General features: G+C 35.8%; 1 protein-coding gene across 6 annotated transcripts in view; it reads left to right on the forward strand.

Annotated features, from left to right (window-relative positions):
* Positions 1-6,117: 6,117 nt before the first annotated feature.
* The window catches only part of LOC100377053 (serine/threonine-protein kinase MRCK alpha), a 47,372-nt gene continuing 28,588 nt past the window's right edge, over positions 6,118-24,901 (forward strand). For 4 of the 6 annotated variants that reach the window (XM_085494280.1, XM_085494267.1, XM_085494270.1 and 1 more), the window contains exons 1-3: positions 6,119-6,713; positions 20,732-20,823; positions 21,718-21,801. In XM_085494280.1, the coding sequence (XP_085350406.1) occupies positions 6,536-6,713; positions 20,732-20,823; positions 21,718-21,801 (354 nt within the window). In that variant the 5' untranslated portion in view covers positions 6,119-6,535. Of the gene's footprint in view, positions 6,714-20,731; positions 20,824-21,717; positions 21,802-24,901 lie in introns of all 6 variants that reach the window. The other 2 variants (XM_085494257.1, XM_085494262.1) reach the window with 1 other exon arrangement.

Below are 24,901 nucleotides of genomic sequence, written 5' to 3' on the forward strand. Positions count from 1 at the left end.
ATGGCTCGTTTCGCTAATTACAGATAATCAAAAATCTGTAATCAGCGAATACACGTACATTATTAACAGCCGTCGGTTGAAACTTGACCATTATATTTCGTGACCTTTCAGTAGTGAATATATAACAACATAAAACATATTCAAAAATCTGTAATCAGCGAAACAAGGGTGAATATACTGGTCAAGTTTCGTCCGACAGTTGTGAATATTGTACGTGTCAGACCCTTGTTTCGCTGATTACAGATTTCGATTATCTGTAATTAGCGAAACAAACCATTTACTAATTAAAATCCCGTTATTTTCGGCAAATGTTTTATGTTATTGTATACACTACTGACAGCTCTTTTAAATAGGGGGTTCGAAAACAACAATTATATATTTGATGTGAAATGTGTGAATTTTATAATATTCAAAAAGTATGTTTGAGCTCTGTTACAGACATTTTTATATTATCGATTCTAAATTCAATTGGTAAGGTATTTCACATAACATCTTTGGACTATTTTACCATTTTAGAGAAGGGGTTCTGAGCCATTCCCCACCTACAGACAAAAATATTCACACCATTGATCCACTACGGCAAAATGTTGTACACAAAAAAGACAAGACTGTACTTATCTTAGCATTATTGTCTAAGTATTTTAAGGTAGAAGACTACTTACGAGTTTTTTCGCTCTTCGCAGATGTCAGCGCACATAAAAGTGACACGATTTCATCTGTCTACAATTATTCATTTTAGTATTAGTCAATTTTGTATTATGTAATTTTATTTCTGTACAGGGCCTCAGCCTATTGTACAAAATGTAATGGGTAGAAAAGTGCATAGCACGTTTTAAACACAATACAACATCCATGTAAACATATGGTACTAAGTTAAGCTGAATTCATATTCATCTCGTCGCTTGAAAACTTTTAAAAAATATAGAGCTATTTGATATATGGTGTGGCAGTTTGTGTTGCGACGAAGTAAGCCCAGACTGTCAGTATTTGCATAATTGCATAGGGTTATTGACAAAAGATCAGCCCTTAGATCATTATAAAATGGACATATAAAAACAAAGTGAATTTCATTTTCTACCATGCTAAATTCGAACGTATCACTGCAAAAACTAAAAAAATATTGATCTAACTGTATCTATTTGTGTCTGCCTAATTCTACATTATGTTTATGGCCAAAACAGAGTAAACTCGTCAGTATATATTTTAGTCTATAATTGCTTGCCAATAAATCTCCCAGGTTATAATACTACTTTGATTTTTCCAAAAGTACACAGCTTGGATGATTGAGAAATTGAGGCATGCCAATATTTTTTATTCTTTGAGTAAATATACCTAAGAAATTTGCAGTATCTCCAACTTGTTTTTCAAACCAGACAATGCCGAAACCATATTTGAACAGGAGATTTCTATGTGGGTTTCCCAAGCAAGTCTGCCGGTCTTGTCTAATCGTTTAAGCATGATATAACATGTTTTGGGGTTTCAGTAATTTTAACCAATATGAGATACAACGCTTGAAATAACCACAGCACAATGGCATCCTTCCACATTCGTCTAATATCGCTACATTGTTTGTACAACTATTAATGCTAAGTACCGGGTAGATATCTGCAAAATGTTATCTGTACCATCTCGATTTCCGAATTTACGTACCCCCATATCGCTACCATAAGAAATAGTTGGCACAATGCTTGCATCAAACAAATTAAATGCACTAACCAATGGCATACTACCAAGTTTCTTACAGTATGTAAATATATTTGGTTCACTGTAAATCTGTTTTTAGAGGGCGGTAATATAATATGCATACAGTGGCAGTTTAGCAGCGGTGTCAATAGACTTCAATGACTACAACTCCTTTTATGAACATATTAAAAATATAGTAAATTTTCTGAGACATCAAAAAAAAAAAAAAAAAAGTGTAAAAAAAAATATGTTTGCAATTTATGATTCATCGCATAGTTTCTGTGCTGAAGCAAAACTGTAGGGTAAATTGTTGGCTACAAGAAGCTCTTCGACCTATACAACTCGTGATAATAAATCTTCGGCATTTTTTAATGATATGTCCAACCCGTAGCTGCACACTATTGTCCAATAACAGAGGCTACACATACTAATACAATAAGTTGACTACATTTGGCTGATACACTTGGAACAAAACAGTATATATGCCATCATTAACTTGAAGAATACAAAACTAATGAACCAAACTAGGAAAGTACAGTGTCGTGTTGTCGTGTCAATCCCGTTCGATCCCCACACTTTACTTTCTGAGCGAACATTAGCACAAGACAAACTGCCCTATTCAGGACCACCACAACATTCAGATAGTGACTACCATTACATTATTGTTTCAATGTTGTTTTAATATTTAACATGAGGTGCTTGAACGCGATCTTCATTACACCATCGCGGAAAAAACGAATAAAAGATGCCTATTTATAACAACCTGTTTTGATTGGCTGCTGTTGAGCTGAGACAGCATAACTTCAAGATTGACAATTAAAGCTCGTTGCCACCTAAATGCTCATTACTATGCATTACTCATTACATTACTCTGATAGTTACATCACGGAGTCAAGTGATTTAAACAACGATAATTATTTTAATTAATACTGTTTGTTTTATTATGTTCTAATCTACGATCATAAATCTATTCACTTCCAAAATTTAGGGGGTTCGACCGAACCCCCCGAACCCCCCAAACTACGGGCCTGACTGAAAGCTAAATATACTGGTCAAGTTTCCACCGACAGTTGTACATTTTGTACGTGTAAGAACCTTGTTTTGCTAATTACAGATTTGCTATTATCCATATTCACTGAATACCGTTCAATTTTTATTATGTGTGTTGTCCTGTTTAGTTTCGTTTCTTTGATTACAATAAGCTTTCTCCCAGTGGCGGATCCAGAGGGGGGCGGGGGGGGGGGCATGACCCCCCCCCCGAACGCATGACGATTCATATCATCTGGATTACGCATAGCTTCTCTGCGATTTTCGCTCCGTATATCTTAAGCGAAGCTTGCACCCCCCAATACATTTTGCTGGATCCGCCACTGCCTTCTCCGTATGCTCGTGTTGGAAGTGGCGGGTAAGTCCCAGTGGAAAAGTTCAGGCGGACGTTTGCGGCCTAGTAGGGGCTATGGGTCCGCCAATTCGGGGCCTAGGGCGGTGTATGAGAGTGGTTGTTTCAAGAGAGGCCCTACAGCGGGCGCAGCAACCCTGTGAGTTTATTTCTGGGGGCCTATTGCAGACATTAGCATTTGCCTCCCGCGCGGGCCCGCTCTGGAAGGTGAAAAACACCCCGCTTTCCCGCTAAATTTGGAACACACATGGGGTAGTAACAGCATATAGCGTGACCCCCCCGGGGGTGGTCGTCGTGGTTTCAATTTTGTCAGGATGCCAATTTCATGATCCTGGTTCTTTCGACGTTGATGGCGTATTGCCAAACAGTAATAATTTGCTGAACAAATTTCACAAGAGTTTTCAAGATAGCTCAAACTCATTATACTATTTTTGTTTCAAAATTAAAATGGGACAATGATACAAATTATAATTGCATCATCGTACAAGAATGATATATACATGAATGTATAATTCACAAATAAATTATTGTGGTATTCTTTCAAAGGTAGATAATGATTCATAATTTCAAATGACGATTGTTAGATTGTTCTCGAATGTCAGGGTCATCATCGCTCCCGATGTTGCATAGAACAACGTGTTTTACTAGAAGAAACGTTAGCATTACATTTCATGTCTTCCAAATTAATTTTAGGTTTAGACTTCCAAGATTGCGTAAAAAAGGATAGTTTATTCGCGATTTTGACACGAAAATGTCTGGGCTAAATCATTTCTGAGGGATGGCCGTTTAGGTATGTGTACTTTTTTGTAGCACAAAAGCCGTTGCTCAAGCCGAAAAAATACTTTCGAGGTCTTCACTGTTTGATAAAATAATCACGGTTTTCACCCTCGTTTGTTATGATACATTCCAAGGTGAGTTCCCCTCAAAGGTAAACAATGGTTGGGTCCCACGGTCGGTCACTACGTGACGTTTACTACGATTTGAGACACGTTTTGTGTGCTTCTCGTTTTGGGGGTCGTCACTTGATATACATGCAAAGTGAACAAAATTATCGAGAATGATTTTGGATTTGTTAAAAATAAGCCAAAATGCAACACTATATCTAATTGGTGGTGGGAATTGTCAAGCCAGTTTATAAAACTGAGAACAAATATTTTCGAAACTAACACTGGCCGCCGGCCAAGTATCGTAAATATCGCCCGTCGCGGAGTGTTATCAGGCTTGAATCTGCTCCACAATTAACTAATTTCATCTGTAGCTTTCCATACCAGTCATTTCATTACTACTTTTTTCATACGTTTTTCCTGCCAGTGTACTATGATACCTACAAAAGTTGCTGGTATAATAACGATATTCAGTAACTACATGGCCATTTATTTATAAAGTAGCTTATACCTATTCCCTCTGCTTTGCATTTCGTATTTGGTGTGTTTCATTTATGAATCTATTTGCATATGCTTGGAATCATGCATGTTAATGTTTATGCAAGTTCAGTACAGTCTTTTATTTAACCAACAAAGACAATTACAGAACCAATTTCATGCATTTCAAATCACATTGCAGTGTTGTAAACTGAACGCAAGGCTGTATGTGTCAGACCACTTATTCATCAGGGATAGAAATCAACTATCTTTACCACAAACTTGATATAAAACTAAATGTGTATATGTTGACACACTGACATGACTACCCAAGTCAGTTTAGCCACCATGAAGAGTTGGGAGCAGATTTCCTATTAAAATTCTTTGCAATAATTTTACATTACATATACATACTCATGCAATATCTCATTTTAACTGGTTAATTTGGCACATGGCAAGAAATGACAAAACTATGTATACCTAGTATCTAATAATTGTCGCTAGGGGGCGCAGCTATCAGAGCTGTGAACGTTCCAATCAAACTGGTATGCCTTGCCATAGTTTTATTTTCTCATCTAATATACATCTTTCATTGTTTACAATTTCAAGCAAATGTCATTCACAGTACTGAAGTATCTCTGTTGGAATATTTTATATTGCAATTTCTTAAAGCGCGGTAGTCGTCGCGCTGCGCATGTTCGACATTTGTGTTGATAAACATTGATTTTCCCACAATTCAATGCGCTCTTTAAATGGGAATCACAAGTATGAGGTTTGACCTGGGCGCGACTTGCACTGATTACCGCCGGTGACTCCTTCGATACCTTCCAATCACATGAAAATTACCTAATTAAAGCTTGGAAACGTGTCAGTTCGTACTCGTTGATCTGCGCCATCTTTGTTTATATGAGACCCATATATCTCGCACATGCGCAGCGCGACGACTACCGCGCTTTAAGTTTAATTGTAATTTGTTGTATTACATTACGTTAGAAATAATTAATATATATATTTCTTCATTTCAATTATCTATATTGTAAAATTGTTCTGGGCATTATTCATTGTCGGGAATAGACAGACACAATGTCTGTTACCACGTTACGTAATCACCCACATTCATTTCAACACCAACACCAATAAGATCATTACTTATACGGTAGTAAGCATGGAGGCAAGTCACTAAGCAGTATAACAAGAATGCATGATGTAAAGCCCATTCTTTACTAAATGGCCAAATGTCTTGATCGAAGTAAGAAACTAGGGCACAATATCAGAGCATATGGGTCTTATTCAGGAACTCCTACCAGGGCAACTGCACAAAACATAAGGACAAATTAACAGCTCCAGAAGCGGTGGCACGAAATTTTGCATAAGGGGGGTGGTTAGATCTGCTCACCATTCCTTGCGCTCCGTAGGCGCAAGCAGTCGGACATTTTTTTCGGGGGGCCCCGCCCCCGGTGCCGCCACCACTGAGCTTCTAAAGATGATAATCTCAGATTAACACAAGTAGTTCATGAGACACAAAACCATTAATTCTCAACTCCGATGAAGGACCAGCGACTGCAACAAAGCATATTCACTGGGAAAGCTACTCGCCGCGAAAGCAACTCACTGCGAAGCTACTAGTAATTTATGTTAAAATAAACTGACATCATCTATACGCAGCCTCTTTCCGTGTGGGTGTCGTCCCATGGTGCAATGCGGCGACGATGGTCGGCCATTTATACAGTTCCATCTGAAAGACTTTGTTGAAGTTTACAGTTAAGCTGTGGAAACTCTGCCGAATTTGCCATCGCAGCTCATCGTACAGTATCAAAATACAGCCCGATCGAACAGCGGAAAAACGGTCATCTTCAACGATGAAGGATTATGATGCTAAATTACCAGAAATGGCGTAATCGACTGCAAAATATCGAGAGACCGGAGCTCGCGAATACGGGGAGTATAAAATCGTGAAGGGCCCGACGCCGTGTGTTTCCGAATTTTGTATACATTCTGAACGATCACATCGTGATGTGGTGTTATTCGTACTGGGAGAGATCTTGAATCCGTTTAATATTTCCTTGGGAATCACTATATCTTTAAAGCAACCATGGCTGCTGAGGATAGACTCCGTCACTTGGACAGACTTTATCTGCACGGAGTTCAGGAGAGTAACGGCCAGGCCCTCAGCTTAGAATGTTTGCTGGATATTTTAGTGGTGCTTTATGACGAATGCTGCAATTCAACACTCCGTAGAGAAAAATGCATCAGCGATTTTGTTGAGTGGGGTAAGTGTCTACTGTACGGTGACAGTGTCGACGTTCTTCGTCGACTCAATGGATGCTTTTACACTGTGGAGTTATTTAGAGGTCGTGAATTTTGATTGACGCATTAAGTGAAAGCCAGTGACGTTTCTGTAGGAAGTGACTGGTGGTAGGGTGCGTCAATCAAAATTTTAGATGTTTGTGGTTTGGTCAGCCCGTATCCATACGTTTCCTACGGGCTTGGGTTTTGCATTTTGTTAATATAGATGATAATGATATCCAGTTATTTGTTATTATCCCATAACACAAACAAATCTGTTCTGAAAGTTCTATATTTTTCACATCAAATTGTTTATCCTACATAGTTTATGTATTATTATGACGGAACATGTTTCTAAGTTCTTATTCAGTGTTTGTGTCTATTGGCGTGATGAAATAACAAAACAATTTCAATCGTTGTGGAAGTGGGGAGGGGCCACTGACCCAGTCATGTGTGATGTTCTGTGAAGAAGGACTGGCTTGGGTCCAATAAATAATTAATATTGCTCACACTATTTGCCATGGATCCAAGTTCAAGTTAGGGGTGGGTATGGTTATGCATAAAGAGATCCTACTCATTAAAGCATGTTTAAGGAATCGGTGCTAAACATATTCAATAGGGCTATGAAATTTTAGAATCTACTCCTGCTTGTGTTAGATCGTAAATCAGGTTTCCATTGTTGCACAGTGAAGGACACTTACACAACTAAGGGAGTCCCCCTTTAATGTGGTTCATAGTCAAGGAAGTGGTTTGGGTTTTATGCATTCATGTTGAATGTTCACTCAAATTCCTGTGTTGATCAGAAATTGTTTGTTTATTGGACGAGTGAAATGGGTAACACAAGCACAAACAAGAGGCCATTTGTGTGCTCGTACCCAACTTTTTTTTTCTTTTGTGCTCTTGACATTGATATGGACTTTTAGTTCATTCTGGTCATTTTGTGTATTACAGATATTATTGAATCTGTGAAAAGACAATAGATTTGACTGTTGTCGTAATATAGCATTGAAGTGAGATGGTCTATTTGCTTTGACGATCAAAATGCAATTAATTTGAGAAAAACTTGATTATAAATTCATAAATTAAATTAAATTATACTGTTTCTAATGAAGAGGATAATCACACACTAAAAACATAACATACCAACATCTGAAACCCTCCTGTGATAGACAAAATGAATGGGAAAAATCTGCATCAGCAGGTAATGAGTGAAAATGCTTTCATCAAAGAAGTCACTTGGAAATAAAAAGTAGGAAGTAACCTGGAAATGTACAATGGTTTGTGTTGTAGTTTCTCCTGTGTCAAAGGTCAATTGATCATAATTTACTTGGTAGGTGCTGGTAACAAAAACTGGTAAATAAAAGAAAATAATATTCATTGAATAATGTCAAAAATTCTGAATAAATAATCATAACAAATTGATTTCGATAGCAAAATGAAAATTATTGTTTAAATATATCCATTTATTTTGTATGATTTCCTGTGAGTCCTGAAAGAAAGTAGAATTTGGAGGTTAGCAGATTTTGTTGACTGGGGTTACTTGACACTGCATGAATAGTTTTCTGTTGGATACAGACTTTACATACAAATAGTAAGTTGGTTCTTTTGGCTTGTTTTTCAAATTAAAATGTTACTGAGAACCTAAAATATTGGTCTGAGAAAATGTCTTCAATTGCATGTTGGTGGAAAATGATATCGTCACTAGCGGAATGATGTCTTGGTGTGGTGTAACGTGTTTGTGGTGGCAACCGGACTATATTAACTTGGCGGTTACCGTACTCTGATGTGTGTCAATGTACAAATTCGTGTTACATTCTTGTATGTGTTATTTCAACTGACCAGTCTCCACGATGCTGTCCATGGTACTCCAGGGTTCTCCAGCTAAGCCTTAGCTGTCTTCAGACAAATCACAAAAGGGAAGCATCATGTAATATAGAGATGTCCCGGTGATTGGATCTGTAAAACTGATACCATCGCACTGGAATTTACCAATAAGTTTGTCTGCTGTGAAATTGATCTCTGCCACAATGCATATTTTCTTGTTAACAAATTTGGTGCACTCTCAGGTGGGATCAGTTATACCTAAGAATGAAAGGGAACAAAGGGTGTTGTCCATTTTCTCTAGGAGGTTAAATCATTGGTTTTGGGAGTGATAATTTCTGACCGCGTGGGTTGTTGTTTATGTTTTTCCTTTTCTTTAAACGTCAGCAGGGTGTCTTGTAAATAAAAATTGATATGCGTACACGCATGTTTTTGGTCCTCACTTGCAGGAGAAAGGCTTTTGACTCGAAACTGTACATAGGATCAGGTTACAAGAGACATGTTGTTGATTTCAAGCGACTTGTAAAATATAACGGGGGTTGTTGACACTGCATACCTTCCCACCGTGAATACATGTATATAATATATATACCCTCTCCCTCCACCTCAGCCTGGCCATATTGTCTTTTTTGGTGACTCCTCTTTGTGAACAAATATTTTTTGAAGATTTAAGTGACTCGGTTATTTGAGTTATGTATAATTGTGTTTGCTGTTTTTGACACGTCAAGTAATATATTGTACTATAGTACTGATATATGCAACAGCTAGAGCATTCTCAAGATATCTGCTTTGTCAATAGCCGAACATCGTCAAGCAGTTCAGTAGATGCGGTTGTGATTGATAGTTCGGCATCATTTCAACGATTAATGATTGACTATATCACAAAATTATTATTCAGTGTAAAATTTTAATTAAAATTAATCAGATATGCACGCAAGAATTTTGAGTTGTTACCTGTAAAAGGCTGGCTTCCTTTCAAATTCATAGGACAACCATTTTACTGCAGAAACCACTAAAGTGTTTTTTCAGCCACTAAGTCTATCCCACTATGCAAGTTCCAGGCCGAATTTTTTAAAGTGAAAAGTCGGTGCGCCGAAAATTATACGAGCAACCCACGACCTCTTACCTTACTATGATACACATGTCCACTGACCTGATGTGACCTACAAATTCAACCAATCAAATAGTATCTCCAACTATAAGCCATTCGATGCGTACTTTCCAATGTCATCATAGCGAGTAATTCTTTACAAAGTCCTTAAATAGAAAATCGGCTTAAATTTAAGCATTGATGTTAAATTACTGAAGTTTATAACGGCCAAGTATACAAGTGTTCAGGCGTTGACTGGAAAATGAAGATTTATTGACTTCTTACCAGGAATACCACTGGGACGCATACGTCTATTTTTACAAAAAGAAACCTGTCAGAGCTGAAAACTCCACTGAAACACGACATTTCAATCCCCGATTGCCGAATGCTGATCAACATGCAATGTTTACACTCATTATTCGTAAGCAAAATAGTGAAAATGTACCCATTCATGTAGTAATGTTACCAGCAGCAAGAAACCAAAAAGTTTTTAAGAACAAGATAAACATGTTGGGAAAAAACTAATCACCAGGCATAAAAGATGTGTTTATTTCTAGTGTGCACATGGCCGGTATATGTTGTGCTGGTATAACAGTTTTATTTTAATTAACTGTGTGACTCGTATATACGGCTCTCCTCAGTGCCGATAAATACATATTTACCGGGGGGGGGGGGGGGGGGTAATACAGGCAACCGATTTATCAGGCCTGGTAGTTGCGCAATGGCTCAATGGCTGAAAAAATGCGGTACTCGCATTACTACAAAGTCCGAGCAAACTGCAAACATGACATACTTCCTGGGTTAGTTGTGTTTAGCTTGCAGTCAAAGCAGAATTTGAATTGCAATTCGTGACTGGATTTATCACAGTAAAGACAAATAATTTAGCTGATGAATGGCGCAATACGTTTGTGTATTCAAAATTGCAACTGCTTTCAACCAAATTTTGTGAACAATACAACTTTAAAAAATGTCAACATTTTGTATTGGTATGTGTACTGCTTTCTGACTCTCAAATATTATTAATGAATGGTTGTAATTAGTGCCTTCTTCCTCCCACACACACACCCTTTACAGGTCACTTCAGAGGGCACCCATTTTGATAAAATTTTGGTAGTAAATATGAAAAGTATGTGGAAAATCACTTAAATAAGAACACCAAGATATAAACATTTTGGACATTGAGGCAATTGCTTTCAATGTCTCTGTGAAGCATTGCAGTATTACATCATAGATCCGAGACTGACTGTTTGGGATGGTGTTCTACTAATCATTAATTAACTATGTGGTCATAAAGTAAAATTGAAATAAATAACCGATGAAAGGTCAAAAGGTTTACTGTAGTCGTTATAACAGCGCAGGTAAAATTTGAAAAATTGGGCTGAGGCTTGTCCATTACAAGTACTGATCATGTGACTGTAGATATGACCATGATGATTTAGTTTTTTTATCTCTAAATAAAAAAATAAAACTATTTGTTGTTTAAAATATTAATATGTAGCTAACTTGATATTGGTTAATTGCAGTCGAGGGATGCTATTATAATTGATTTTTTGTCAGTATGGTAAATATAATATAATATTCTAATTAATTTTACTGTATTGTATTGAATTTGTAAAAAGGAAGTTGTGTTCTATTTGTGGAAAGACAGATAATGTATCAGGAAGTTATTTTCAAGTCTGGCTATAGTTATGAATGTACAGGAATCGGTGGGGAGCCAACTGACTTTTCGGAAATGTGACATTCTGATGAAATTGACACTGGGAAATTAAAAGAGATATGTTCGAGACCAGGCAGCAGGTGCAGTGGCATGGTTAGTGTAATGAGGATTCAATTTAATTATTACAAAAAAATGGGCTTCTGGTGTCTCTTAATTGAAGAATAATGATCTATTGTGTTCATAATGTCTATTGCCTATGACCCTGTTATTGTCTTTCACCTTGCTTTTCTTTGGATGTGAGAAATTTGTCATCTGTGAGATCAAATTTACATGACAATACTTCCTCAATTAAGAAGAAAGAAATGGTTTCTACTACATGAATTTTAAGTAATCGAAACACCCCATTTAATACCCCCCCCCAAAACAAATGAAATGAACTTGACAATGCTGCCAATTGCTCTCAAGACCCACTTTCTGGAAATTGACACCATGATGTAAATTACATGTACAGTTTCTCAAACACTGTCACTATTGTCACAGTCTGTGCTGATTGGTCAGTTTGTAAGCTTTCATATGTAGATTACCTTCCATGGGCCTTCAGTTTGCAGCATACCATGGCTTTGGAATTGTTCGCACTGCTTCTAATAAATGGGACAGGCTGTTGGCATGGAGCACAGTGAACACCATGGCGATGGATTTAAGCCAAAGGCTTATTATAACTTGTAACTGGAATGTGTTTGATTTTTACAAAGTCACTGTACAGGGTAGTCATCTTCACAAATAGTTGAAATAAATCTATAAATATATATATATAAACCAACCAAGCATAGAACCAAGCACAATAAGATGAATTTAATCGAACAACCTTTCATATATTTTTAAATATTGACGATTATTTATTCTGCTTTTAGGTTCTACATTACCCCTTGCTTCTTGTATACAGTTTTAAAAGTATTGTCACAGTAACCCTTTAGAAGTAAACCAACAATGGCATTCATATATAGGGGTCAACATCAACATATCTCTCTCATTTTGGTTGAGAATAAAGAGCCTTCAACCTTGGTGGTTTGTGCTGGTATTTGAGGACCCTGAAGGCTGATTTGCATAACTGACAGAGAGACAGTCTTAGCATGCTGGTATGCTGTGATGTAATGTTGACACAGAATGGGAACATAACCTGGAAGCTAGCCCTGATTCATGTTTTCAAATTAAAAAAATATGCACGCATACTGTCTAAGGAAATTAACGTGGAATTAGGAAATTGGCATACTGTCAAGACAATACCTTCCAAGCGAGTATTGTATTACAAAGAGACAATTTCTTGTGTACCGGTATTAAATTAATTATAATTGTAGGAAATGTATGAGTTTGGTTGCTTTGATCTTCCTGACTGCCACTATATACATATTTACATTGTGTTAATGTAATACTTGTTTCAATATTCTTGGGAAACAACAGTGGAGAAAAAAAACTGCATATTTTGAAAATGGGAATCAATATTTAATTTTGTGATCTGTGATGTATGTTTGACCTCTTTCTTTTTTGTCTTTTTCCTTTCAAATACTTGTCTAAGATCTAAGGCACGAGTTGGGACTGCTGGAGTATTTCTTGGAAAGACGTTACTTGCATAAGACATTGAGAAACAATGTTTGTTTCATTCTGCTTTTTTTTTTTTTTTGTAGATTTTTTCAAATTTATCAGTATACTTCCCTCTAAATCTGTTTATTAAAAAATGTCAATTTTTAATCAACACTATGTGTTATAACTGTATGAAAGAGTAATATGTCTTGTTTCACAACAACACATGCAAACATTCGCCTTTGAATAATTAATTAATCTTATTATCATCATCATGGTTAATAATATTCCTCATCATGGTAGACTACGAGTAAAAGGGGGTGCTGGTATTGGATGTGTGTGTTACATAAAGTTATACATGACCCTTCATATTTGTGAAATACACCAGGATATTTTCTCATATTTGGGTTTGTAATTTATCTTCTAGATCTTATTACTGCAGATCCTATTAATTTGTATGACATAAAGCGGATGTAAGATTTTATTTAAATATATCACTTTTTGGTATGTGTATTTTTAGAATGGGTTATTTTTTAAGTCACTCTTTTTTTTTTTCTCTGAAATTTCCGGTATCATAGATTGGAGTTGTAAATGTAACTTTACGTTGATGGACACTGTGGATATGTCCTATAAGTAAAAAATTATTGTTTTGGGGTGACCACACCAAATTTGTAATTTTGATTTGAGTTGCTAACTTTTAAGCAGGGGCTTTGCATAAACAATTGTTCGCGTATCTAAAGCAAATATAGTATATGTTTATTTTGTTGACAGAATGGTGGGTGTAAAGCGGTCAGTTTGCTTTGTTTAAGGTACATTATATTGGTAATGCATCCAAACACATTTTTCAAAGGCTCCCCGGAAGCATCTATATAAAAGATGTGTGAACCTTGTATAGCTCATGTGATTGTACAAACAAAATAGTGGGTCGTATATTTCACTCTCTACTCAAAAACCCCCTATAGACTCATTTGTCACACCCCCTGGTATTGGCCGAGACGAGACAACTCGCTGTTCGCTGTTACCTCATTCATTTCTTGGCGTGAACGATTATACAAAATGTCAAATTCACTGAGTTTAATTTCACGTTCCATTTCACACTGTTGGTATTGTATTGTTGTTGCGCGGCCTTGCTGCGTTGAAAAACCCCGAAGGGATAAATTGTCTTCCTGCAGGACAGGTGGCAAGTGCACGCCTGGTAAAGAAAACTTCTATTTGGTAAAAAGATTCACCCAGTCATGAAGTATCCCCCAGAGGCCATTTAAAAAGGGGGGGGGGGGAAATGTACCAGTTGATGATGATAACATTGTCCATTGCATGAAATATACATTTGTCACACTCGAGAAAATGATTACAGTGCCTTAGTAATTTTCAGTTTATTTGTCTTTGCTGTGCTACCGTACTGTGTATTTATGCCTTTGCATCACTACGACATGTACTCAGGACACAAAAATCATGGAAGCCATCAAAGATCTGAATCCCGTAGCAAATTCCAGATAATGGCGTATTGGAAATACTTTTTAGCTCCGCTGTCGACTTTGTCGAGCGGAGCTTATCATATGAGTGATTGTCCGTCGTCGTCCGTGTCAATGTTTTACTTTTTCGACTTCTTCTTGAAAACTACAAGCCTGAATGCTTTGATACTTGGTGTATATGTACCTTGGGTAAACCTCTCTTAGGTTTGTTCATTTCATGTTGATATCTTCAATTCTCTAATTTTGGTGAATATTTTTGTCATTTTTGGTAAAAAGTGATATTTTCGACTTCTTGTTAAAAACCGCAAGTGCAAAGGCTTTGATATTACATATATAGATACTACATGTGGACCTCTCTCAGATTTGTTCATTTTGTAATGATATCTTTAATTCTCTAATTTTGGTGAATATTTTTGTCATTTTTGGTCAAAAGTGATATTTTCGACTTCTTGTTAAAAACCAAAAGTCCAATTGCTTTGATACTACATATATAGGTACTACATGTGGACCTCTCTCAGATTTGTTCATTTCGTGATGATATCTTCAATTCTCTATTTTTGGTGAATATTTTTGTCATTTTTGGTAAAAAGTGATATTTTCGACTTCTTGTTAAAAACCGCAAGTCTGATTGCTTTGATATTACATATATAGGTACTACATGTGGACCTCTCTCAGATTTGTTCATTTCGTGATGATATCTTCGATTCTCTAATTTTGGTGAATATTTTTGTAATTTTTGGTAAAAAGTGATATTTTCGACTTCTTGTTAAAAACCAATAGTTCAATTGCTTTGATATTACATATATAGATACTACATGTAGACCTTTCTCAGATTTGTTCATTTTGTGATGATATATTCAGTTCTCTAATTTTGGTGAATATTTTTGTCATTTTTGGTAAAAAGTGATATTTTCGACTTCTTGTTAAAAACTGTAAGTCCGATTGCTTTGATACTATTCATATTGTTCATTTTCTAATGATGTCTTCAGTTCTTTAATTGAAATGTGCATTGCTAACAGCGGAGCTATCTCAGCCGATAGGCTGCTTGTTATTCTCCAAGTATAATTAAATAATTCTCGTTAGACTGTGAGTGCAATTACCCCAGGAAGAGACTTGGTGGTCAATCACAAATTACTACAGTATCTTTGTCAGTGTTTGATTTGACTAGCATGGTAACTATGTATTTGTCTCCCAGTGTTTAAACTGTGTCTGACGTTTAATTAGCGTTTCTAGAAATTCAATGATTATAGTTGATAGGAAATGATTTGTTGTCTGATATGTAACCAATGGTCCCTGGTTCTTATCAAGTGCCAAGTGTTTGTTTAGGGTTTTTAGTTTGAATACTTTACCATACTTGTTCCATTTGTAGCATGTGTGATTATGTAAATTACATAGTTGTTCCTGAGGTCAAAATAGCTAATATTTTAATGATTCAGTATAGAACTAACGCCTGTTTATGTTTTTATAGGATTCTATTGGAGATGCATTTCTAATAGAGCAATTGTATAGAAATAATTAATTTTAATTTTTTACAAAAAAGTTAATTATAATTTTATTTTTTTCAGAAATTAAGCATCAGAATTTTTCTCATTTCTGATATTTTTTCAGTTTAGTATTGTCAGTGTATAAAACACTAGATTTTTAGTGTTTTATACACTGGCATATAATTGTATTTTATTGAAAGGAAAAACACCAAGAAACAAACAAGAGACACTGTATACTGTAAGTCTAATTGCTTGCGTAAATTACAGAGATTTTTCTATCGTCAGAATAAGTAATTTTAATGATTTATTATGCAGCCAATGAGATTTTTTATTTATACATGTATGCGCTTTTAATAGAGTTAGTATGGTACATGTTCATTTCATGTATTGGATGTCAATTTCCAAAACTGCCCTACATCTACTTGTAATGAATACAGTAATTCTGTTGTAGCATAGAATTTATTGCATAATTAATTCAGTTCTTTGTTGGTAGGACCATAAATTTCCAACTGCACAAATGGGAGCTTCCTTTCACTATTTCAATGTGTCTCGGATAGAAAGGGTTTTCTTGAAACATAATTTTACTATCAGACATATTGAGTGTCTTCACATGAAATTTTATTGTCCTATGGTTCTTATATTCCATGCTGTTTCAAACCGGCAATGTTTGGTAAACCATTAATCAAATGGAAAATTGCGGTATACTATACAATGAGAAGTCGTTGAGTTTATTTGTCTGTGGATTTGTTGTTCAATAGCTGTCAGTTTTTTGAAGAAAATCTGTATTTCGTATTTACTCCATCAGAAGTGCACATAAACCAACAATTGTATTTATTCACCAAATACACACTCCTGTCATTTATGTAAGCGTACTCATCTAATAGAGGTAATACCAGTATGTGTATAATTTGCATATATTTACTGAGTTTTAATTTATTTAGTGCATTTTTAAGTTGGCCAAAATGTAAAGCAAATGAATAATTAAAGCTTTTACAATGAATTTAGTATCATCAAAAGAATAAATCAGCATAACAAAAATCCTGCAAAAATACAATCCAGTGAAAATATTGTAAATGACTTGTACCAACCCGATTCATGGGTTTCAGTGAAAATAGATTTACTCTAAAGTATTACACATGATTATTAACCTTAGTCTGACATTCGTACCTTGTACAGATACATAATACATTTCATTGATATTCTGTTGACAACCCCCTCTACCTCCAAAAAAGTGCCTTTGAGGAATTGCCCCCCTCTACCTCCAAAAAAGTGTCTTTGATCTTAATTATTCAACTGTTGACATTAGACTGAACTATGATGTCATCGCAGGTCAACCGAAGATCTCTCATTGAATAACTAGGTCAACCCTGAAAAGTATTAGTATTGAAAAGTGAAATGTACACCACTGATGAGTCATCCCCTGCCATGTCACAGCTTGCTGATTTCACCCACTGACATAATAGACAAGTGTAGCCCCACACTCCATTTATGGTATGCATTTTAAGTTCAAGTAGTCAGTCAATGGAATTATTTCTTTCACTGTGGGATGTTACTCTTCTGTTCATATTAGGTATCATTTCGCTTTGCCAAAAAAAAAAAAAACTCTCATGGGAGTGTAGTGTCTGCTCTGAAATACATTCTGACTAATTTATATATCCTGCTTAATAAAAGCATGAACAGCTTAGTTTTATGGAAATTTATAAAATATTCATGAAATAATCACCAGACAGATCCTAGCGATTCATTCAAATCCAAAGCTATTTGGTAACACCCATTAAAATTGGAAAAATCAAGAAAAGTTTATATTAGTAAAAATATTATTTGGCTTATAGGAATTAGCATCAGGCGATAAGAGAGGTTTTAAAAGGTAATCTAACCATGTTTTGTCCCACACCCCCCTACCAAATATGTTCTACAAAAAAAATAAGAATATAAAACAAATTTGTACCTACATTTTGTATTGGGTTTAAATACTATTTGCTATCTGGGCTTTCACTAATGATACAATAGTTTTATCCACAGTGACTAAAACACTGCATTGTTTTCTAAGCCAAGTAAAAACTTATTTTAGCCACTTTGCACATGGCGAGAAATGAAAAAACAAAATGAAATTGTCAGATTTGTAGAAAATTAAAATTGTGAACTGTAATATACCGTATACGCTTTTTATTATAAAGCATTATATTATTTCTGATGTTTAATTTCACATTTCCGTGGATGTAATGTTGGATTTTTTGCAGAATGATTCATGTTTTTAAATGACACTTGGCCATCTGTGGTGAAAGTGACACAATTTATTGTATTCAAAGCAAAATGAAACTTGCCTTTTGGCGACTGGGGAAAGGTTAGCGGAAAGCCATACTATAGTTTCTGTGTGTTGGTGTATCTGATTTAAAGTATGCTCATAAAGTGGGTAAAATTGTCACATTTTATGATGTAATAAATATTTTCAAATGTAAACATGTATTAGTCATAACATTTTCACCTCTTATTATGATCACTTTCGGCCACTTGGGGGTATGATGTGTATTTCCCGGAAGTCATTGTGACTCCTTTGACTTAAAAACTGAGTGAAATTTTTAATTCTCTGTATTCAAATTTCATGGAAACTTGCCTCTACCGACCATATTTGGTCTTTTTGCAAATGTTTAGAAGCAAAATTTGACATTATTACACAGGAAAACCTTTGCTGTTTTTCCCAGAGCATACATTGTATGATGTCTGTTATTTCTCTCTCTCTCTCTCTCTCTCTCTGTTGATCTCAACAAATCAAGACAGTTTGGTAGATACTGAATAACTATATATCTTTAGTAACCAGTATTAATATTTAGTCACTGGTACTGTTTGTTGTACAATCGGCTCAATATGAGTTATCAGTAATAGTGGTCATGAACAAATAATACTGATGACTTCCACGATAAGGCATGTTTCATTTCAATGCAGCATCCATCTAGAATAAATATTAAATACTACAAATATTGCACGTCAGACAGTTGGGTGTTAATTTCATCGCAATATATACAATATGTACATTTCCTCTCGGTCTTTAATTAATATCGGTCTCAATGAAACACACACCGTCACTCAGACTTTATTATACTACTGTGTTATTACTACTGGTGATATTAAACACTCCAGATGCATTTTTATCGTTTTCAAGAAAAGTAATTGCATCAGTTTGAATTTTATTTGCCATTTTATATTCTGAACATCGTAAGAATTTGTCAGCAATAAATTTAAGATGTTTTCTGTTCAGCGTAATAGTCGTCGGTTATTGTGAAAATTTGTGTACGAGCAAATATAACTACCTGATTGTAAAAGTTGTATAGTGGATGAATACACTGCGTTTGAATAAACACTGGCTTCTGTATTTCCATGTGCTTATGAAATAGATTCAGACGTTATGATGTAACGTCTGCCTACTCCGGAAATCTACATAAAACATGCAGGTCACATAATTATTATAATACAAGGGAAGTTTGAATGCAGGTGTACAGTCTATTCTGCGGTGGTTATACATTTGTTATACATTGTTTAAAGTATCTAATGTTTGTGGAAATACTACACACAGTGAGGGTTCGTGGCTGGCCAAAAAAATGATATGATCCTTGCTCCTAAATGCTCCTAAATGTTTAGTTTGAAATAAATATATGCCTGCCCGTGTTATTGTTTACTTCTGAATTGTTCTATTAGTGGCTCTTAAATACCTTTTGTCGGTGGCAGTTTTCTTGTTGTGTGCACTTGATTGGTTCAGTTACACAGCTCAGATTCTGAGAGTGCACTATAGGAGGGGATGGGCTTGTGACCTTTCGTGACCCTCCTAAAATGTAGCCTAATTTATGAGAAACTCACTGTTCATTCCTTTATATTGTCTAGTCCTTGTATACATTGCTGGAGCTCTCCCTTTGCAGTCGTGTTTGGGGAGAAATCAAAACATGTTCAGTCGGTAGTCTGGAACATGTTATCAATTTGTATAGTTAGCTGCAGACCGATATCAGTAAAACAAAACAAGGCTATCAGCTGTTATTAATTTCAAAGCATGGAATGTATGAATGGAATTGATTAGAAATGTTGGGGTGTTTTCATGAGTATCAGTGTCCAGCATGATGTACTCATTTTAAAATCATTTATCATATAGCACTGAATAGCCCAATCTTTTGATGACAGCACTGTAATTTGGTGGTGCAGTTGTAAATTATTGTCCTGAATTGTTTCCCTTTGACCTCAGCTTAGTCCGTTCATGTCGATTGTAGGGTCGGGGACACTTGTCAAACTTATTAGAAGCACATCTCCAAGAGAAGTGCTCATAAGCCAGTATTTGTAGTTACTGTATTAATAGTAGATTATTTTAAAATATGACTTTTTGACCACAGTGCATGCGCTAGAGTAAATAATATAGTTACATTGGTAATTTTTATTTGTACTCAACCATATTGCGGTACTATAGTTTCAGCTACAGCTGTACAATGACAAAATAATGTCCCAAATCCAAACCAATTTATGTGGGATTACAATGACATGCTCCTCCTAAATCTTAAAATTGGTTCAAGTTCAATAAACAAGTGCGAAATCCGCAAATTTGTGTTTTGTCAAGACACAAATACATGGAATCATGGTTTAAATGTAGCTCCAGCTTCATCTGGATTGTTTACAACCTCAGTGAGCCATGTGGCACCAGGTAGGGAAGTTGTAAGTCTAATGGCAAGGCCTTCATGTGTGTGTGTCCTTGTCAATGCATGTGTTACAGTATTAAACCTGTATAGAGCTTTAAGTACTGAGTTGGTGCTCACAAATAGGAAACTTCTGTCTTGATATGTCAGTATCATTAATAGCTTTTTGTTGAGAATCTTTTTTTCTTCTTCCCGCTCTTGTCTTATCATGATTGTTTCTTCTCTTGCAGCCAGACCTCTTGTACATAAAGTAAAATATAATAGACTTCATAGGGATGATTTTGAAACTTTAAAAGTGATTGGAAGAGGGGCATTTGGAGAGGTAAGTTCATCTGAAGTACACATTACAAAGGGTGTCCATTACTTGCGACGGGCTCTTATCCAATGAGAAAGTTTTGGGGGGCTTGCAGGCCTCTCTCGGCTTACGTTTCATAGTGACTCAGTACAGTTGATAAATGGAGTTTTTTGATAGTGTCTTACATGCATGGTAACAATGAAAGGTGCTAGCCATTGCCCACCGCAAAACCATTCATCATTTTTCAGCTCATCCTGTGGAAATAAAAAGAATCGCTTTCTGCATCAAAACTAAGCCCTGGATTTACTGTTGCGGATTAGGCTTTTTCAGGTGTTGAAAAACCCTTCTATTCCCCCAGAGGCTCTTCCCATTCAGTTTTCGTCATTCTAAGGCTTTGATTTTTTTTTTTATGTGGAATACACAGCTGTTAGTATACTTGACTTGTATGGATTGAAAAAAAAATCATAACACTTATGTTTGACTACCTTTATATGTAGGTAAATCTCCCCACGCTGAAGGAGCCCCTTACTTGGTGTTAACCGTAGCTGTGACGGCTTCACTTCCACAAACATATGTTTGAGTGAGAATACAAAACTAAGCCCTTGGTCTGGGTATGAAAGGACCCATTTGTTTGAGTTTTGTTTTCTTCGTCCTCAATGAAGTGAGCTTTATTCCCTAATGTGATGACGTAGTGTTCGCACAGAGGTGGCGATGTCAACTGATAATATGTATGTGGAAAGGAAACTTGTGTATTCTCTCCCGAGATGTATTCAGTTAATTACAGCTCTGTAGTCACCAGTTTTTATAGTTGGAACAGAGATGAACTGTTGTTTATTTAATGCAGTGAAGATTTATTGTGAACTCCCTCACTTCCTAGCTTAGATTATTGTTGATTACGCAATGTTTATTTGTGCTTTGCAGGTAGCAGTAGTGAAATTGAAAACCACAGATAATGTATATGCTATGAAAATATTGAATAAATGGGAAATGTTGAAAAGAGCAGAGGTAAGAAAGTCACCAAAGTTATTTCTTCTTCTTCATGTCACCTTATCACCTTATTTTTCGTTTTTTTTTTTTTAATTATCCTCAAAATGGGTTCCTTGCTATCTCCTGTTGTCATTGTCGCAGATCCAGCGTGGTTCTTCACTTTCCATCAGTGTTCTAGATATCAACCTACAAAACTTTTTCCTGAATGGCCCATTATGGCTTGACCTACTTTCGCATCTAATTAGGTATCCATCTCCTGTCTGTCTAAATGCTGTAGCTATCGTCTTTCCATGTAGCAACTGTAGCAATGACAATTTTATGCCAATCCTGTTTTTAATAATGTACAGCCTTGACGGGAGTGTCTTTTCATATATATACTGGCACATATTCTGGTGTCATCTAAAGAGTGTCTCATTTCTGACACACATTGCACGCAGATTAAAAGCTACCATTGCATGTCTGTCACATGTCGGCAGTCCAGTTGAAGTGACTTGCAGCTGACTATGAACACCATTCAGTGAATCAGAAAGGAAACAGCATGCTTCCCTCCACACAGCATGTGCATCAAAGGGTGTATTACATTTCAAAATGAAACATCTGCTTTGTGGATGTCCTGTATGTTTGCATATTCGTATTCTTTCAAATTTTAATTGATATTCCATGATATCTTGTAAAACCTAAATAACTTTCAGTGTATGGTTATTTTTTCTGAAAACATACAAATTTGCCTTGCATAATGTTGATACGGACAAATTGCATGTAATTCATATTGACATCTTCTCGCAGTTCAAATGTCTTCCTATTTAAAAACATATTAATTTTGTTAATGGGTGACTCATGAAAAGGGGCGTTGGAGGCGAAAAATAAAATGTGAAGCAGTTACACGCTCATTAACTCTGGCATGTGTTTGAGATTTGATATAAGAAGCAAGGCTGAATCCAAATAATTGGCACTTGAACAGTGAACCCTCACAATGGGTCACAGAAATTGAAATTGAGTCATTGTACAAATACCATTGTAAAAAAAGAATGACCGTCCCCATTTATTTAATATTCAGATCTCCCTTGAAAGTTGAATGTAAATAAAAATTGTTGGTATATATCTCCTCTGAAAAAGATTGTGGGAATAAATAATACAGGGAATTAAACGTTTTTATAAAGATTTTATGAACAGGTACTGATGTAAATTAGAATCGTTTTTCATAGTGATGCTACCGGTATTTCTGTAAAATGTTTGTCAACCTTTGGTATGGAAGGGCTGTGCTACTCTGAATTTGAAAGAGGTGACTCGCAGTTGATGACCTTGCTTTTATATTGGTTGACCTTTTTATCAAGGATAGCTTTAATAGGTGCAGCACCCCCCACCACCTTACAAACAGGTGTTTTCACATTACTTAGCTCCGGATTAAAATAGCTTCAAACCCACTCTAAATGCAAAGGGTTCACAAGTTCAGTTTAACCCTCCCGCTGTCTCAGATAACAAAAACTTTTCACTCTGTATGAGCATTATGCTGTTTATGTCAACAGTTGGGGGGGGGGGTGTCGATTTGAGGTGAGCATGAGTGAGTGAGCCGGCTGCATATTGTTTTTAGGACCTACCTACATGTTAACTGCATTGATTTTTCAAACTCATTTGAAATTAAACTAAACTGTAGCGAATTTAGCATTTTCTTCGTTTTTGATAACTATTTTTCAACTTTCTTCAATGATATTACAGTGTTAATTATTTTCTGTTATATTATAAATTATTTGGATCATAAATTAGTTAAATTACTGATTAAGTAAATTAGCTATGAAAAAAATGATATCTTTAAAAGCCCACTGTTTACCGTAACTTTGCATACCGGGGTAATCATTTAAATATTTTCACCCATGATGTCAATTTTTAAAAGGTCATGCCACGTTTGTTTTTCTTTTCTTTCTGTCTTGAATAAAAGAAATTACACCTCAAGTACGTTTTGATTCTGAGCCAAAGCATGTCCAAATCCATATCTCAATGTGTTTCAGTATTTTCTGTTTAAATATTATTAACGTGATTCTTTTGAAACGTTAAAAATATTTGTTCGAAATGAGAATGCAGTAAGAGAAACCCAAGCTGCGTGATTGCACCCTCTCAGCTCGCAATACAGCGTTGAGTGTTACAAGCCCACTGATTTCATTTGGCTTTATTATCACCGTGCAGTTGTGGACTAGCAAATAGGAGTAACATGAATGCTACAAGTGATTGAGTTACAAGTTATATTAGTGGACAGCCCACTCAGCGTCACCAAACCATAGCTAAAGACTAAAGCATGTAGAGAATTTTTCACTGTTAAAAAAAAAAAAAAACTCGTACACAACAATACAATACAGTAGTATTTACCCTCCCATCTGCAGGTCAAAAAAAAAGAAAGAAAAGCAATGAGAGAATCGGTAACCACCCTACTTTGTGTGTGGAACAGAAAAAAACAAAAAACATACTCGTCAAATCTTTTTAGCGTTAGATTTGTGTCTTAAAGCGTACTTGACTGTGTTACTGAAATAGAAATCGTCATGACCTTGACCAAATGTACTGGTAATAGAGTTTGGGGAATTGATTATATATTGATCAGTCGTGTGCACATGAGGCTTTAAATTATGCGCAAGGTTGCCTATGGTTTATTAGATTCCTGTTTTATTTCACTTGCCAGCAACAAAGCTTGAGGTGTCTTGAGGAAATGAAATTATAACAAATGTGAGAGATGCTGTTGTTAGGTTTTTATCATATTTAAATGAAATGTCAAGGTAGCCATGAATCCTAAAATTAGGTTGACCTTCAATTGACATTAACATGTTTTAAGCAGAAACGTCATCTCAGCGTTCTCTCACGATGAAATAACTAACATTTTCGCAAATTTGAATTCAAAGGCCTTTCTTTGAGACAATACACTTGCCCTAGCAGCAAGAATGCATGTTTATCCCTTTTCTCAGGATCGAGTGAACTCTCACAACCTGCGGAGTAGCCGTTTACGCTACTAATTTTTTTTTTAAGATCTTGATGTTGTGAGAATATAAAATACAGTGCCTTGTTATTACCCATGAAATGGACAGTTGTTTTTTTGTGCTCTACTTTGCTGGTGGAGTGGAATGTTGATTATATA

Source organism: Saccoglossus kowalevskii, chromosome 2 (genome assembly GCF_978046115.1).
Source record: "Saccoglossus kowalevskii chromosome 2, keSacKowa6.1, whole genome shotgun sequence".
NCBI classification, from domain to species: Eukaryota; Metazoa; Hemichordata; class Enteropneusta; family Harrimaniidae; genus Saccoglossus; species Saccoglossus kowalevskii.